Raw genomic sequence first — 16,527 nt, 5'->3', positions numbered from 1 at the left:
ACACTGTTGGGCAAAGCATACTGTGCACACGTGAGATCCCATTTGAATGCGCACATGCGAAATCTCTACGCGATCTGCAATATTCACGGCAAGGAATGCGTACAGCAAGTTGAGGTGGGGTGAGGGAACCAAAGCAACACCCATCGGACCGGACCGAACACATTACCATACAGCACGTGAACAATAAAAAAGGTATATGAGTGATACATGGGGAGTCAGGGGGTTTCAGAAGAAGTTGTGGAATGCATAGCTGACACTCAATTAACTGCTATTTTTAGCTGGTAGAGCAAAAAAGAGGTGACAGGTTCCCTTTAAAAGACAACATGTGAACAGCAAGTAGGTTTTACATATAAATGCATATATTCAGTCTTTTGAGTAATTTCTGAGTGCTTTTTCAGGAAGGTTTTGGAGCAGCCCTGCCTGATGAAGACGACGTGCGCACATTCCCTAGTATAGAGACAACTTGTAATCATGGGGCAGTGCCATGTGGAGCCTGAATATTAAGAATATCAAGGACTTCAACGCTGAACCAAATTTATAGTTATTTTTTATAAAAACCACGGCCTATACAAATACAATCACAGCATTATGATCAGGGCCTCTATCCTTACTTTTGATGAGGAAGCATAGAACTGCTGAGAGATTGGTGTTTTAGAATGTGCACACAAGGGCGTAAACGTAGCACATTTGGATTGAAAATCTCTGCAGCACAATATATGCTTGTCATGTCACCACAAATTTTACTCTTTGTATTCGAGATTTCACCAATTGCTTTAAATCCAAGTGGTAACGTTTCTCCTTGTAGAAGGCACCATGCCAATGTCAGGAGACTTTAAAAACCATGCCATGCTCCTCTGGGAAATGAAATGCAAATTGTCTCTTCAAAGTGAAAGAGAACTTGAACTCTAGTGCCACCTATAGGAAGTAGCAATCCTAAAAGTCAAAATCGACACTAACAAGCCTTGCCACATGACTAGTTAGGATAAAATCAGAATCTCTTATCTGCAGGCACGATGTTTTGTCACCCCCTCATCAGTGCAAAGTGTGAGATCTGGTTTAGTTAGGTGATGTGTGTATATGTGTACACAGATATATACTGTATGCAAATATTTATCTACATGTATGATATTTTGTTTAGTCGGTAAGTATCATGTTCTTTGATTTTAATTCATTTTTTGATGCAGCTGTTTGGTTGGACCAGGGCATGCATGTTTTATTAAGGCACAGTGGCACAATGGTGTTATATAGGCTAGTATTAGTATGAGTATTGGATATCAGTGCAACTATTGTGACAAACTGAAAAGTTTCTTTAACACTTAATGAAGATCAACAACACCGCTCCCTGTATGGTTTGGAGCCAACCCCTCATGCATCCAGATCTGGGCTCTTCTGTTCCTCCTTGTACACAGGCTCTGTCAGAGACCAGTCTGCTGCTCTGTTCATGACAAACTTGTGGTCAGATCTCAGATATGTATTGTCCATCATGCTTTTTTTCTGTTTCAACAAATCCTTGAATTGTTTTTTTTGTTTGTTTGTTTTTCAGGGAGTGCCTTGGCAAACACGAGGTAAGCATGTCACTAAACATCTTGAGATCAAATTTCTCAATATCTGTGTCGCTAATCATTGATTTTGGGTTTTTAGCAAAAGACGTTGTGGCTGTTTAGTAGCATGTCTAGGATTATGATAGATTTCCACATAATCGTTGCCCAGACCTTAAAAAAAAAAAAAAATATATTTAATCTGTTTGTACTATACTATTATTCTGCCCACAGACAGAAGAGGGCCCCTCAGCAAGAACAATATATGGGCACTTTATAGTCCAAAGGGTCATAATAATGAACAATTGCACCTTCTTTGGAGACAGAAATGGGCCCCTTTATCTCTTGGGCCTTGTGCAGCTTGCACAGGTGGCACCAATGATATGTCTGCCCTTGATTCTGTCCTTCATGTCTCTCCTTGCTATAATAAACTTGTCTTATACACCAACCAGAAAAGGCGGGGGAGGAGCGAGAGCTGAAGTGTGAACCAATGATGTGACAGGGGGGGTGTCTCTGACTACCTAGACACTGTAGCTGAGACGGACATACAGATCACATTCTGACCTGATAGAGAGTAGCAAGAGCAGAGGAATATTAACGGAAGATAATTATCTTTACCTAGTGATTTGCATATAATCTTTGGAATTATGGCTGGACGTGTTGCTTTAAGAAAATTCCATCTTGAGGCCAACCCTATCAGAGGAATCGTCTTATTGGTTGTCTCTTTTTCTCTGCTTTTATTAGAGCCCTAAAAATTGGCCACCAGTGACAAAGACAATATAAAGAACGCATATACTTCAGAAAAAAATATCGGTGTCCAGGGGATGCATATATTATGTAACAGTCCGTTCTTTAAAATTATATGTTGGAGTCACAAAAACCGAGTGCAAGAATTGAGCAACTTTGACAAGGACCAAGGTTTCTAAGTGTGCAGCACCTACCAAAAGTGGCTTAGTGAAGGACAACTGGTCAACGGGTGACAGCGTTCCCAAAGTTCATTCATCCGTCAGCCCTGATTCCACAGAATTACTGCAGCACTGCAGAGATTTTTATTTGCACATATATAATGTCATGTGTTTCATCCATACATTTTGAGTCTTTCTTTTTGGACAACTGTATTATGTGATTTTAGTCGGACCACCAATCAAGCACTTGCTCTAGTGCGTACACAGGAAGTCAGTCTCTGACTTCCTGTAAGCTACAGGATATGACCTAATCACCTATCAAATCTCCGGCAGAGGCAGTGTGTTTCTAGAGTTCCTCTCCTAGTACGTCTGCCTTTGATTTTTGGCAATATGTGAGGTATCAGTGGTTTTTACAAAGCGGCATTTTGTGAAAGCTTAATTGGGCATTTAGGTTTTACGTTGGGTCAGCAGACGAGATGAGTAATTTATTACTTGTATTCTTGTTTATTCACGTTAATCAAATGACCTTTTGCAATACAATTTGTGTATTGTGAAATGTAAGAAATCTCCCTTTGTTTGCTACGACTTGGAGCATTTTGAACATACATGACCATTGAAAGGGAATATTATACACTTCTCAGGTCATGTAAAATGCCCAAGAGGAAAAGTTAAAAATGAAATAACTGCAGCTTTATCCAATGGGTACACTTATTACCTAAAGTTTAGTTACACATGAACAAAGTGCAGCCCATGGCAGGAGTGATAATTAAAATATTGGCAGGAGTAATAATTAAAATATTTTCCATAAAGACACCATCTTACACTGGCAATGTGAGCGCCAACTTTTATGTAAGTAAAGCTAATTTAATTGAGAACATAAAGGTGTATCCCGGTTGTGAGGTGGTATTGCGTGTTAACAGGATAGTTGATGACTAGTAGGTCAGTTAGGATTGACAGCTGAAACGCATCACCTAGACAAGATAAAGCCGCACACCCCTGGTCTATGTACAATGGGTGATAGACTAGATTTGGTGCTGATTGATGTGCAAGACTTGGTCCAAAGACCGCAACAGTAGTCTCTGACAACTGGACGGGAGCTCAGAGAATCACCTCTTTTCTAAGGGCATCGGGACTCTTCTGTTGAGTGGCTGGTCGTGACGTCACCTGCGTCATGCTGCAGTGATCACTTTCTGACAGGCTGTCTAAACAAGAGAGGAGCCGGAGGTGTTGGAAGGTCAGAGGAGCTCACTGGTCCTGTGAATCGGCCACCAACTCTAGTGCAGATCTGTAATTTTAGTCCCTTAATGTTATAAGACTTAATGAGCACTTGTGAACTTGTGCTCCATGAAGGATGTAAACGTCATGCAGTGGTACGCGTAAGAATAGAACATGTACACTTCCTGCCTATTGCACACCCCACATACCAGACCTCTGCTCTTCCCTAATAACCTCCCTCTCCAACATAACTGAAGGTGAGCTTACTCATCTCCTTTCCAAACCACACCTCACCACCTGTGCACTTGACCCCATCCCTTCCCACCTGCTCCCCAACCTCACTAACACGCTCATCCCAGCCCTAACCCATCTCTTCAACCTATCGTTATCTTCTGGTACCTTCCCCTCTGCCTTCAAACATGCCACCATTACACCCATCCTCAAAAAAAAACAAACCTTGACTCAACTGCTGTGCTCAGCTATCGCCCCATATCACTGCTCCCGTTTGCTTCCAAACTCCTTGAACAGCATTTCCATGCTCAACTTTCCTCCCACCTCTCATCTAACTCCCTCCTTGACATTCTGCAATCTGGCTTCCACCCCCACCACTTCTCTGAAACTGCCCTGACCAAAATTACTAATGACTTACTCACAGCCAAAGCTAACATACAGTTCTCCATCTTCCTCCTTCTCGACCTGTCCTCTGCCTTCGACACAGTCAACCACTGCCTACTGCTACAGATTCTTTCTTCCCTTGGCATCAAAGACCTTTCCCTGTCCTGGATTGCCTCATACCTTCCTGACCGCACATTCAGCGTTTCCCAATCCCACACTACCTCCTCATCCCGCCCTCTCTCTCTCTGTTAGAATCCCCCAAGGCTCTGTCCTGGAGCCCCTACTTTTTTTCATCTATACCCTTGGCCTAGGAAAACTCATAAAATCCCATGGCTTCCAGTACCACCTATATGCGGATGACACTCAGATCTACCTCTCTGGCCCAGATGTCACCTCTCTGCTGTCCAGAATACTGGAGTGTCTATCAGCCATATCCTCCTTTTTCACCTCTCACTTCCTAAAACTCAATGTAGACAAAACTGAACTCATTATCTTTCCTCCATCTCACGTATCTTCCCTACCCGATCTATCTATTATGGTAAACGACATCACGCTCTCTCCTGCACATGAAATCCGCTGCCTCAGAGTAACTCTTGACTCTGCCCTGTCCTTCAAACCACACCTCCAAACTCTTGCCACCTCCTGTCGCCTCCAACTCAAAAATATTTCCAGAATCCGTCCCTTTCTCAGCCCTCAATCTACTAAAACTCTTGTACATGCCCTCATCATCTCCCGCCTTGACTACTGCAACACTCTCCTCTGTGGCCTCCCTGCTAACTCTCTTGCGCCACTCCAGTCTGTCCTCAACTTTGTTGCCCGACTAATCCACCTCTCTCCTCGCTACTCCCCTGTCTCCCCCTCTGCAAATCCCGCTATTGGCTCCCAATTCCCCAACGAATTCAGTTCAAACTAGTAACACTGACCTACAAAGCCATCCACAACCTGTCCCCTCCCTATATATCTGAACTAATCTCCCAATATCTTCCCTCACGTAATCTTCGATCCTCCCAAGACCTCCTACTCTCCTCCACACTTATTCGTTCCTCACACAACCGCCTACAAGATTTCTCCCAAATATCCCCCATCCTCTGGAATTCCATGCCTCAACACGTCCGATTATCCACCACACTCGGATCCTTCAAACGAAACCTGAAAACCCATCTTTTCAGGAAAGCTTACCGCCTGCAATAACCATTCTGCCGCCTCACCACCGCCTGAGCTGCCGCCTCATCACCACCAGAGCTGCTGCACCCCCAACCTTCTGTCTCTTTCCCATTATCCTGTAGAATGTAAGTTCGCAAGGACAGGGTCCTCTCCCCTCTGTACCAGTCTGTCATTGTAAATTTGTTTACTGTTAACGATATCTATAACTTTGTATGTAACCCCCCTTCTCATGTACAGCACCATGGAATTAATGGCGCTATATAAATAAATAATAATAATAGCAGGGCTGTGGAGTCGGAGTCGTGGAGTCGGTGCTCATTTTGGTGGAGTCGGAGTTGGAGTCGGTATAAAATGGAGCAACTCCGACTCCTAAAATATATAATAAATTGGGTACAGTAATTCAATGCAGGATGTGCTGAATATTTTTTCATAGGAGTTTGGGAAAGTTATGAAATGTCCTATAAATGGCTGTTCTATTCCTGATCTAAGGCTACATTCACACACAGCGTTTTTCCTGTGTTTTTTGAGGATACGTTTTTCAGCTGCAAAAGCTGATCATCTTTTTAAAAAACCGCATCACCTGAAAGGTTTTTGAGCTCATAGATAATGTTTTCAATAGCAAAAGCAGATTAGAAATCTGTTCTATCTATCCATTTATCCATATCTGTCTATCCATATCGTATCTGTACCAAAAAGAATGAAAACCGGGTAGTACACCAATATATATTCTGTTCTATCTAAATATCTTGATTATTGGATCATAAAAATGATTAAATGTCTGAGGTTCACATTGTACTACAATAAATTTTTCACTCAAATATAAGCAATATGTGTGGGAGTCGGAGTTGGAGTCGGAGTCGGTGTAAGGGAAATTGAGGAGTCGGAGTCGCAGGTTTGGCTTACCGACTCCACAGCCCTGAATAATAGTCCTCCGCAGAGCCAAAATTACTTAAAAGGAAGGTGCCATCCAAAAATTTTTTTTTCAGCAATTGAAAAAATGTGAAGAATTAATGTTTACATTTTCTTAAAAAATATTATCATTTGCTTTTAATTTTGTAAAATATGAAAAATAATTTTAAAAAGTTTGGCATTTCCACTTGCTAACACTAGGGGGAGCAGCTACTGAAGTTTGGCACAAAAACCTAGTGCAACTAGCTCACATTACTGCCCTGCAGTAATTATGGGCGGAATCTGCTGACATGGGTGTGGTGTCACTCCTCTCCTCCCCTTCTGGGTGTTTGCTAAGAGAAAAGAGAGGATGACATTTAGGAACATAGTGAGCAGCCATTTTGCTGGGGCCTGCAAAGTTACTGACTGTCTTTGCATGCAAAGTCTGGATCAGAACAGGTCACCAATCAGCAGAAATGTTTCCTGGATTTCTGTGGAGCAGACAAGCAGACGGTCCATCCATGTGTATAAAACACAGCGCTCTATGTACAGTCCCTGGCACCGAACAGGGTGCCCCCCATAGACCAGCACACTGCTCTCCTGAAATACTCTGTGCTGCTGTCGCCCTGCTCCTTCCACCATATATCAGGCCCCTGTCGCCTCGCTTTCACACATCGCCAGGACGGGATCTGAGGAGAGGAATGGGGTCTTCGGTCACCGAGGATGGCAGACAGCAAGGATTCTGGGAGCAGGGTGACAGCAGCACAGAGTATTTCAGGAGAGCAGGGTGCTGGTCTATGGGGGGCACAGAGGGAGATATATGGTGGAGGAGCAGGGTGACAGCAGCACAGAGTATTTCAGGAGAGCAGTGTGCTGGTCTATTGGGGGTCACAGAGGGAGATATATGGGGGAGGAGCAGGGTGACAGCAGCACAGTGTATTTCAGGAGAGCAGTATCACACGGGATAGGATTAGATACACGGCTCAGCAGTCAGTATCACACAGGATAGGATTAGATACACGGCTCAGCAGGCAGTATCACACAGGATAGGATTAGATACATGGCTCAGCAGGCAGTATCACACAGGATAGGATTAGATACACGGCTCAGCACACAGTATCACACAGGATAGGATTAGATACACGGCTCAGCAGTCAGTATCACACAGGATAGGAATAGATACACGGCTCAGCAGTCAGTATCACACAGGATAGGATTAGATACACGGCTCAGCAGGCAGTATCACACAGAATAGTATTAGATACACGGCTCAGCAGTCAGTATCACACAGGATAGGATAAGATACACGGCTCAGCAGTCAGTATCACACAGGATAGGATAAGATACACTGCTCAGCAGTCAGTATCACACAGGATAGGATAAGATACACGGCTCAGCAATCAGTATCACACAGGATAGGATTAGCTACACGGCTCAGCAGTCAGTATCACACAGGATAGGATTAGATACACGGCTCAGCAGGCAGTATCACACAGGAGAGGATTAGATGCACGGCTCAGCAGTCAGTATCACACAGGAGAGGATTAGATACACGGCTCAGCAGTCAGTATCACACAGGATAGGATTAGATACACGGCTCAGCACACAGTATCACACAGGATAGGATTAGATACACGGCTCAGCAGTCAGTATCACACAGGATAAGATTAGATACACAGCTCAGCAGGCAGTATCACACAGAATAGTATTAGATACACGGCTCAGCAGGCAGTATCACACAGGATAGGATAAGATACACGGCTCAGCAGGCAGTATCACACAGGATAGGATTAGATACATGGCTCAGCAGTCAGTATCACACAGGATAGGATTAGATACACGGCTCAGCAGGCAGTATCACACAGAATAGTATTAGATACACGGCTCAGCAGTCAGTATCACACAGGATAGGATAAGATACACGGCTCAGCAATCAGTATCACACAGGATAGGATTAGCTACATGGCTCAGCAGTCAGTATCACACTGGAGAGGATTAGATACACGGCTCAGCAGTCAGTATCACACAGGATAGGATTAGATACACGGCTCAGCAGGCAGTATCACACAAGAGAGGATTAGATGCACGGCTCAGCAGTCAGTATCACACAAGAGAGGATTAGATACACGGCTCAGCAGTCAGTATCACACAGGATAGGATTAGATACACGGCTCGGCAGTCAGTATCACACAGGAGAGGATTAGATGTCCAGCAGATTGCCAAGTGTTTTGAAACAGCAGGGAGCAGCTCCTATGTTTTGCAAGAGCAGGGGCTGCAGCTGGCCGTGTGTTTTGGAAAGAGCAGCTCGGTCTCCAGCAGCTCGTCCTGGTTCCTCTCCTACAGCTGGTATGTGCAGAGTGAACATCCAAGCCCTGTTATGCTGGAATAGTACAGCTTCCAGGGCTTGCAATGGAGTGTAAATGGAGCTAATCTAAAAGGAACGCACTGGGCTCTAATAAGATGGCGCCTGGCCACACCTATAGCTGTGAATTGAGCTGCCCACAGAGGAGTGCCCAGTTCACTCCTGATGCTGCTGCAATGAAAGAGATAGGGTCGGCAGCTGACTATTGTCTCTTATGCCCATGGACTGCCGTAAATGAGCATGGAAAGTGTCGTTCAGCAGCCAGAGAGGTAAGATGGCAGCCCCCAGTGGCTGCATTACTACAAAAAAAAACAAAATCCATACACACCACTGAGTCAAGCTTAGGGGACAATATCTGTTTATACTATTTTCTTTTTTACATTAAGTTATGAAAAAACACGGCACCTTCCCTTTAAAGCCAAAACAGGCCTCGTCCTTACATGTAGTTGCGTGTTTTTTTTTTTCTTTATACAAAAATATTCTACCTGTATTTTTCTAGATTCTGATTTGTACTCTTGCAACCATAAACAATAGAAGAGCATTTTTCCTAGATCTCCCTGTTGGCTCCTTCCTATGTTATTCCTCCTGGAAATTTGCAAATAAATTGGCAATCGAGTGTTACTTTTTACCTTGTAGTAAAAATTGAGGATTGACTGACTGATTTGAAGAGACATGGGGTAGGTAGAGACTTGTTTTCATGCATTATTCTATGGAGAAAACGTATGCAGATTATCTTGCTACCTCCTCCTTCATATATGGTTCTCCATCTATAGCTTGACTGGCGGGAGATATCCCTTGTAAGTAGGCATGTGCCGTCACAGTCTGTCTATAGCGCTGTCATATATGGAAGTTAATTTGTGATTTACATGGGACAACCCCACCTACGATGCACCACTCTTAATACTGGTGTCTATTTATGGGGTTGAAGGTGTATTTGGCCTCACAGACACCACCGCTCCGGTGTGACCACTACTTCAACATCAGCTCAACTTATGTCTATCATAAGGATCATATATCATGTCTTGGTGAATCATTTTCAACCTGTCATTAGCAATAGTAAAGTAGAATGTTTTAATTGATGCATAAGCTAATCGTTGGGTTGGTTTTGGTCCCCTCAGGTGAGCCTCTTACCCTGCCATGCTGCTGGCCCATTTTCCTGCAAAAGACCATGTGGCCGCCTGCTTCCGTGTGGCAATCACTCTTGTGCAAGAGAATGTCATAACGTTACCGAAGATAATGGCAACAAAGAGAAGGTGACAATTGGTGTATAATATTCTGAAATGTCATTACGCCATGTACCGGATAGGATAAATACATGGCTTACGTCCGCTCTACACATTACCTGTTTTGAAAATTTGCCATCGAATGAAATATAAAATGGTTTAAAGTCCATGTCTTCATACTTATAACTTGTGAAGGTAGACATGCGTCCATCAAGTTCCAGCGATAACCTAACATGTTGATATGTGAAAGTAGATGACATGGGAAATTTTTTACTGTCGCCATTCAAGGCAAAAATCAATTATCAAAACATGAAGGGCTAAAACATACTTTTAAAAACCTAGATCTTACAATATAACCACGTATGTCTTCTAGTGTGGTCGAGAGTGTTTTATGTGTGAAGAAGGATGCACAAAGCCACGGCCAGCAGGGTGCCCCCATCACTGCACCTTACCGTGTCACCCTGAGGACTGTCCACCATGTATTCAGATGATCAGGACTAAGTGCCACTGCAAAATTAGTAGTCTGTACATCGAGTGCAGGTAAGACGAGTCTTTACTACCGATTGTACTTTGTGTATGCTAGCAATATACATTTAGGGACAAAAATATTTGGACAGTGGCCGAATCTTGGTGATTTCAGCTCTGCAGGCCACTGTTTTTTTATTTAAAATAAAACAACTGAAATGCAATTGAAATGTAGACTTTCAGGTTTAATCAAAGGGGTTGAGCAAAAATATCCTGTGAAACTTTTAGGAATTGCGACAAAATAATAATCTTTATTTATATAGCACCAACATATTTTGCAGGGCTTTACGGTTTAACAGTTCATACACAAGTCATAAGTAATAACGTTAAAGATAATACAATGATTAAAGCAAAATAGGACGACACAATAGGTGGGGGGGTAGACACAAAGTAAAGGTGCGTATTTACAGTGATGGTCCAGCCATCTTGAGGGGGTTGGGGGATAGATATAGGCTGCATGAGCTGATCACCAGTCAGTATTTGTGGTGCTGTTGGGTGCGGTGGAGTTTAATGAAGGGTTATTCTCAGATAGTGAATGGGCTACATTCACATTTTTCTTCAAAACCTTCTCATTTCATTGGCTCAAAAGTAATTGGACAAATTAGCTTTATCATGTATAATATTCATTTTTAATACTTTGTAGAGAACCCTTTGCAGGCAATGACAGCCTGACGTCTGGAAGCCATGGACATCACCCAACGCTGGTTTTCCTACCTTATGATTTTTTGCCAGGCCTTTACGTGTGGGTTTTTCTGACTCAAGTTTTGTCTTAAGCATGTGAAATACTACTCAATGGGGTTGAGATCTGATTGACTGACTCGGCCATTGCCACTCCACTCTTCCACTTCTATGCCTCAAAAACACTGCTGGGTTGCTTTAGCAGTATGTTTTTGGGTCATTATCCATCTGTGCTGAGAAGTGCCGTCCAATCAACCAGAAAGTATCGCCCTGTACACTTCAGAATTCTTCTGAATTCATCTGTCTGCTTCTGTCTTCAGTCACATCATCAAAAAACACTAGTGACCCAGTGCCATAAGAAGCCATGCATGTCCAAGCCATCACACTGCTTCCACCATGTAAGGATGTGGTGTGCTTTGGATTATGAGCCACTCCAAACCTTCTCCATATTCCATCTCCTCATTCTGGTACAGGTTGATTTTAATTTCCTCTGTCTACAGAATGCTTTTCCAGAACTGGACTGGCTTCTTTGATGTTTTTTGGCATAGTCTAATCTGGACTTTCTATTTTTAAGCCTGATTAATGGTTTGCACCTTGTGGTGAACCCTCTGTATTTGCTCATCTTCTCTTTATGGTAGACTTGGATACTGAAGCACCAACTCCCTGGAGAGTGTTTTCACTTGGGGGATGTGAAGGTTTTTTTTCACCATGGAAAGGATTCTGCGAGCATCCACTTCTCTTGTTTTTGTGGACATCTAGGCCTTTTTGAGCTCCCAAACCTTTTCATTTTTGCAAAATGTACCAAACTGTTGATTTGGCCACTCCTAACATTACTACTATCTCTCTGATGGATGTCTTCTTTTTTTCAGCTTAATAATAGTTTTTCTATTCCATTGAGACCTCCTTTGACTGCATGTTGTGGGTTCACAGCAACCGCTTCCAAATCAAATGCTACAGCTGGAATCAGCTTCAGGCCTTTTACCTGCTTAATTGATGAAAAATTAACGAGGGAACATCCCATATAGCCCATTAAAATGATATTGAGATAATTGTCCAATTACTTTTTATATAGACATATCCAATCTTGTTTTTTGTGGGGTAACTGGTACTTTTGAATGACACAATTCATTTAACCATATAGTTTCCTGTAAAATGATGAAAAAACGCAATTCTGACAGTTTTTTGGGAATTGTTTTTGCAGAGTATATTTTGTGGTAAAAATGACTATGTAATATGGTTCTCCTCATCAATATGATTACGCCAATTTCCAACATGTCCAGTTTTATTATTTTAGTTTTTTTATTTTTCGGCTGATGGAACAATGGCTTATTTTTTGCCGGGCGAGATGACATTTTTATTAATACCATTTTAGGATAGATGTGACTTTTTGATCACTTGCTACAGCAATTTTGTAGAATTGCAGCTACCAAAAAAATTGTAATTTTGGCGTCCTTCTTTTTCCATTTACGGTGTTTATTGATCAGGTTAATTGTTTTCATATTTTACTAAATCACACTTTTCTGAACACTGATGCCACGTATATTTTTTTCAATAATTTTAATATCTTTTACTCTGTTGCCTCATTGGGGGACACAGAACCATGGGTGTTATGCTGCTGTCCACTAGGAGGTGACACTATGCATAATCTGAAAAAGATTAACTCTGGCTCCTCCTCTGCAGTATACACCCCTGTACGGCGTCAGCCTTCTCCAGTTTTTGCTTCGTGTCGCATAGGAGACACACCTAAAGAATTTTTTTCTCTTTTTCACTACGTTTTTTTTTTTTTTTTTCCGGATGACAGATGAAGAAAAGTGGGTCTCCTGTGAGACTCCCGGCATGGCTCCTTCCTCGGCCCCCTATAATGGGGTGCCCGGTTGAGATGGCTGTTCCCCATGTCGCTCCTTCCCCAGTGCTGCGGGTGCTGGTTCGAAGTCGAGACCCCCCTCCTTCCCCAATTCCTTTTGGTCTTGAGTTGAGGTTGAGGCGAGGAGGAAGCCCCCTGATGGTGACAGCAGCACCCTCCCTAATCCCCCTCTGGGGGAATTAGGTTGAGACCCCTCAGGTAGGGTCTGTACCACGGCAATCTGTAGCTCACAGTATCCAGGGACCCCAGCCCAGCTGCGGGCTCCTGTCAGGGCCGGGGGGGGTGCAGGCAGGCATGGCACATACAGACACAGGGCTCCCTGCGCCCCTGTCTCTGCGGCAGCACCAGCTCCATAGCAGCTCAGGGGGACCCATCACAGGGCCCCGCTTCCGATTATGGCCTCACCGCTATCCTGCCTTTCAATCCGGGGGGGTCCGGTTCAGATCTGACCCCCTCCCGGACTTCCGCGCCGGCCTGGAGCCATTTCTGGGCATCGGTAACTAATTTAGGCCATGGCTTCGGCCTCCTCTCCGCCCCCCCCGGCCCGCCCCCCGGATGACAAATATGACACTCTACAGTGTCATAGAAGGGGCGGATCGAGACAGAAAGGGCGCATTTTTACACATCTCTGCGCGCTCTTTCTCAGCTCTCCGCCCCCTTCTTCTCCCTCCTCATCCTCTCGATGGCCATTTCTGCTGCAGGCATCAGCAGCACCACGCCAGCCAGTCTCTGGGGGGCACAGGACTGTGGATCTTCGACGCTGGACCTAGGGGCACGCTGGTGGGGTAAGATCACAGCTCGGATTTTTTACTCGGCTGTGAATCCGGATTCCCTGTAAGGCTCTCCTATAGGTTTTTCCCTGCATAGCCACCCCTGTAGGGCCCTCTCATAGCCAGCCCTCCCGCACTCTGTGCACTATGCCGGGCTCAAGGTCCAAGAGAACCAGGCAGGACTGCTTTTATGCATTCTGCACAGCCTGCAAAACCACTCTCCCCAGTGGCAGCACATACCCGCACTGTCAGGACTGTATCCAGAATACTGGGTCAGAACCCCAAGAGGCTCCTACCAATGCTTCAGCGGCTACTTCAACACCTGAATGGGCTACCCAGATGTCGCAGTCCATAGATAACCTAACCTTCACATTGCTCCAGGCTCTGCAGGGTCATGTCTCGGCTATGAGCGTTACCCAGCAAAGGGACAGCTCCACTCAGGGACAGGCCGTTTCTGGCTCTCCCAGACGTAAGCGCACCCACACGTCGCGTTCCTCTGCGTCATCCCATAGCACACGGTCATCCCCCTCTAGGGAGAGACACCGTAGTTCCAGGTCACCTAGACCGTCCCCTACCAGAGACAGACAACGCAGATCTCCACAGCGATCCCCGACGACAGAAGGCCTTCGCCCCAGCTCGCCCACCAGGGAATGCCTCAGCGATACGCAGGATTCAGAAGGCATCTGTGACTCCGACTCAGACAAAGAAACGGAGCGGTCTCTGGTCCCTTGTCCCCCTAGTAATACAGCGCTAATTGAGGACATAATCTCTTCCATCCATCGGGTGCTGGACATTTCCGATCCAACTCCGGAAGCCCCAGAACACAAGATTTGCTTTGAAGGTGTTCTGAAACCACCTAAGGTCTTCTCTAACCACCCGGAATTTCAGGTGATCCTTACTATGCAGTTTTCGCAGCCTGAGAAGAAATTCACCAATCGCAAATATTTGGAGGCTAGGTACCCCTTCCCACAAAGCAAAAGGACACCAAGGAGTGGACAGATCCACCCGAAGTGGACCCCCCAGTCTCTAGGCTAGCAGCACAGACCCTCCTATCACTGCCAGATAGCTCAACCCTCAGGGACGCGGTAGACCGGCAGGTAGAACGCATGGCTCGTTCAGTTTTCGAGGCGGCAGGGGCCTCCCTGGCTCCCGCGTTCGCTTCAGTATGGGCGGCCAAGGCCATTCTGGCTTGGGCCAAAAAATTGCAAACTGGCCTCCAAGCTTCAAATCATGAGCTGTCGGACCAAGCGGTTCAAAGCAGTGGTAGCAGATTACATGCTTCATGCAGCCCTGGATTCCGCAAGAGGTGTAGCGGGGATAGCATCAAACGCCATCACGATTCGGCGTATCCTCTGGCTGCGGGAATGGAAAGCGGATGCGGCCTCAAAGAAGTCCCTCACACATCTCCCGTACCTCAGTGGACGGCTTTTCGGTGAAAAGTTGGGCACCATGATATCCAATGCTACTGGGGGTAAGAGTACCTCTCTCCCTCAACTAAAACCTAAACGCACGTTCAAACGGCGTAACCAAACACAATTCGGATTCTTTCGGAATTCTTCGGGCTGGTCCGCCTCGCGTCCAGCACAAAATAGTAACCGCTCTCCACGCAGAGACAACCCACGGGCTGCGCAGAGGCCAGACAGGAACTGGCAGTTGAAAACAGGCCAGGCAAAGCCCAAAGGAGGAAAACCTCAGAATTTCTCCTCATCATGACTCACGAACTCCGGAAGACACCCCACCCATAGGCGGACGACTTCTACTCTTTCAGCAAGTCTGGCTGCCTATTACAGAAGACAGGTGGGTCAGGGAAATAGTGTCTTCCGGATACAAGATAGAGTTCACTTCCAGGCTACCGAACTGGTTCTTCCTCTCTGTTCCACCAAAACCGCCAGAAAAGGCTCGTGCTTTCCACCAAGCGGTTTCCTCTCTCCTTCAAGCAGGAGTCGTAGTACCGGTTCCCGCGGCTGAACGTTTCCGAGGGTTCTACTCCAATCTCTTCGTAGTCCCCAAGAAAGGAGGCAGCGTCCAGCCCATACTAGACCTAAAACAACTCAACAAGTATGTACGAATTCGTCATTTTCGCATGGAGTCCCTTCGGTCCATCATTGCGTCCATGGAGCAAGGACAATATCTCGCCTCCATAGACATACAGGACGCATACCTGCATATACCAATTGCTCCCACCCATCAGAGATTTCTCAGGTTCGCAATCGACCAGGACCACTACCAGTTCGCGGCTCTCCCGTTTGGACTCGCCACGGCTCCCAGAACATTTACCAAGGTCATGGCTGCCACCATGGACGTTCTACACTCCAGAGGCATAGTAGTCGTTCCATACCTGGACGACCTTCTCATCAAGGCTTCCACCTTCAAGGACTGCGAGGTCAGTGTCTCAATCACAATCAACACTCTGAGTCGCCTGGGCTGGTTAGTCAACTTACAAAAGTCATCGACTACCCCGAGTCAGTCTCTGACCTTCCTGGGGATGATATTTGACACCTCCAGGGGTCTGGTGCTCCTTCCCAGAGACAAGACACTGGCTCTCCGTCTAGGAGTTCACATGCTCCTCCGCAATCCCCCCCCGATCTCTCCGGTTTGCCATGAGAGTCCTTGGCAGGATGGCAGCAGCAATGGAGGCGGTACCATTTGCCCAGTTTCACCTCAGGCCTCTTCAACTAGCCATCCTCAAGTCCTGGGACTGGAATCCTTTCTCCCTCGACAGGGAGTTCCGGCTAACATTGGCAACCAGGAGGTCCCTGCACTGGTGGCTCAAGCCAACC

At 45.5% G+C, this 16,527-nt stretch overlaps 1 protein-coding gene across 3 annotated transcripts in view; it reads left to right on the top strand.

The window, feature by feature from the left end:
• The window catches only part of NFXL1 (nuclear transcription factor, X-box binding like 1), a 236,301-nt gene that overhangs the window by 122,861 nt on the left and 96,913 nt on the right, over positions 1-16,527 (top strand). For all 3 annotated transcript variants that reach the window (XM_073583468.1, XM_073583466.1, XM_073583467.1), the window contains exons 16-18: positions 1,544-1,565; positions 9,806-9,940; positions 10,284-10,450. In XM_073583468.1, the coding sequence (XP_073439569.1) occupies positions 1,544-1,565; positions 9,806-9,940; positions 10,284-10,450 (324 nt within the window). The remainder of the gene's footprint in view (positions 1-1,543; positions 1,566-9,805; positions 9,941-10,283; positions 10,451-16,527) is intronic.

The sequence above is a fragment of the Dendrobates tinctorius genome, unplaced genomic scaffold (genome assembly GCF_039654945.1).
Source record: "Dendrobates tinctorius isolate UK_male_01 unplaced genomic scaffold, ASM3965494v1 ptg000079l, whole genome shotgun sequence".
NCBI classification, from domain to species: domain Eukaryota; kingdom Metazoa; phylum Chordata; class Amphibia; order Anura; family Dendrobatidae; genus Dendrobates; species Dendrobates tinctorius.
Note: the sequence above shows the minus strand (reverse complement) of the source record. Positions and strands in the feature narration are given on the sequence as shown.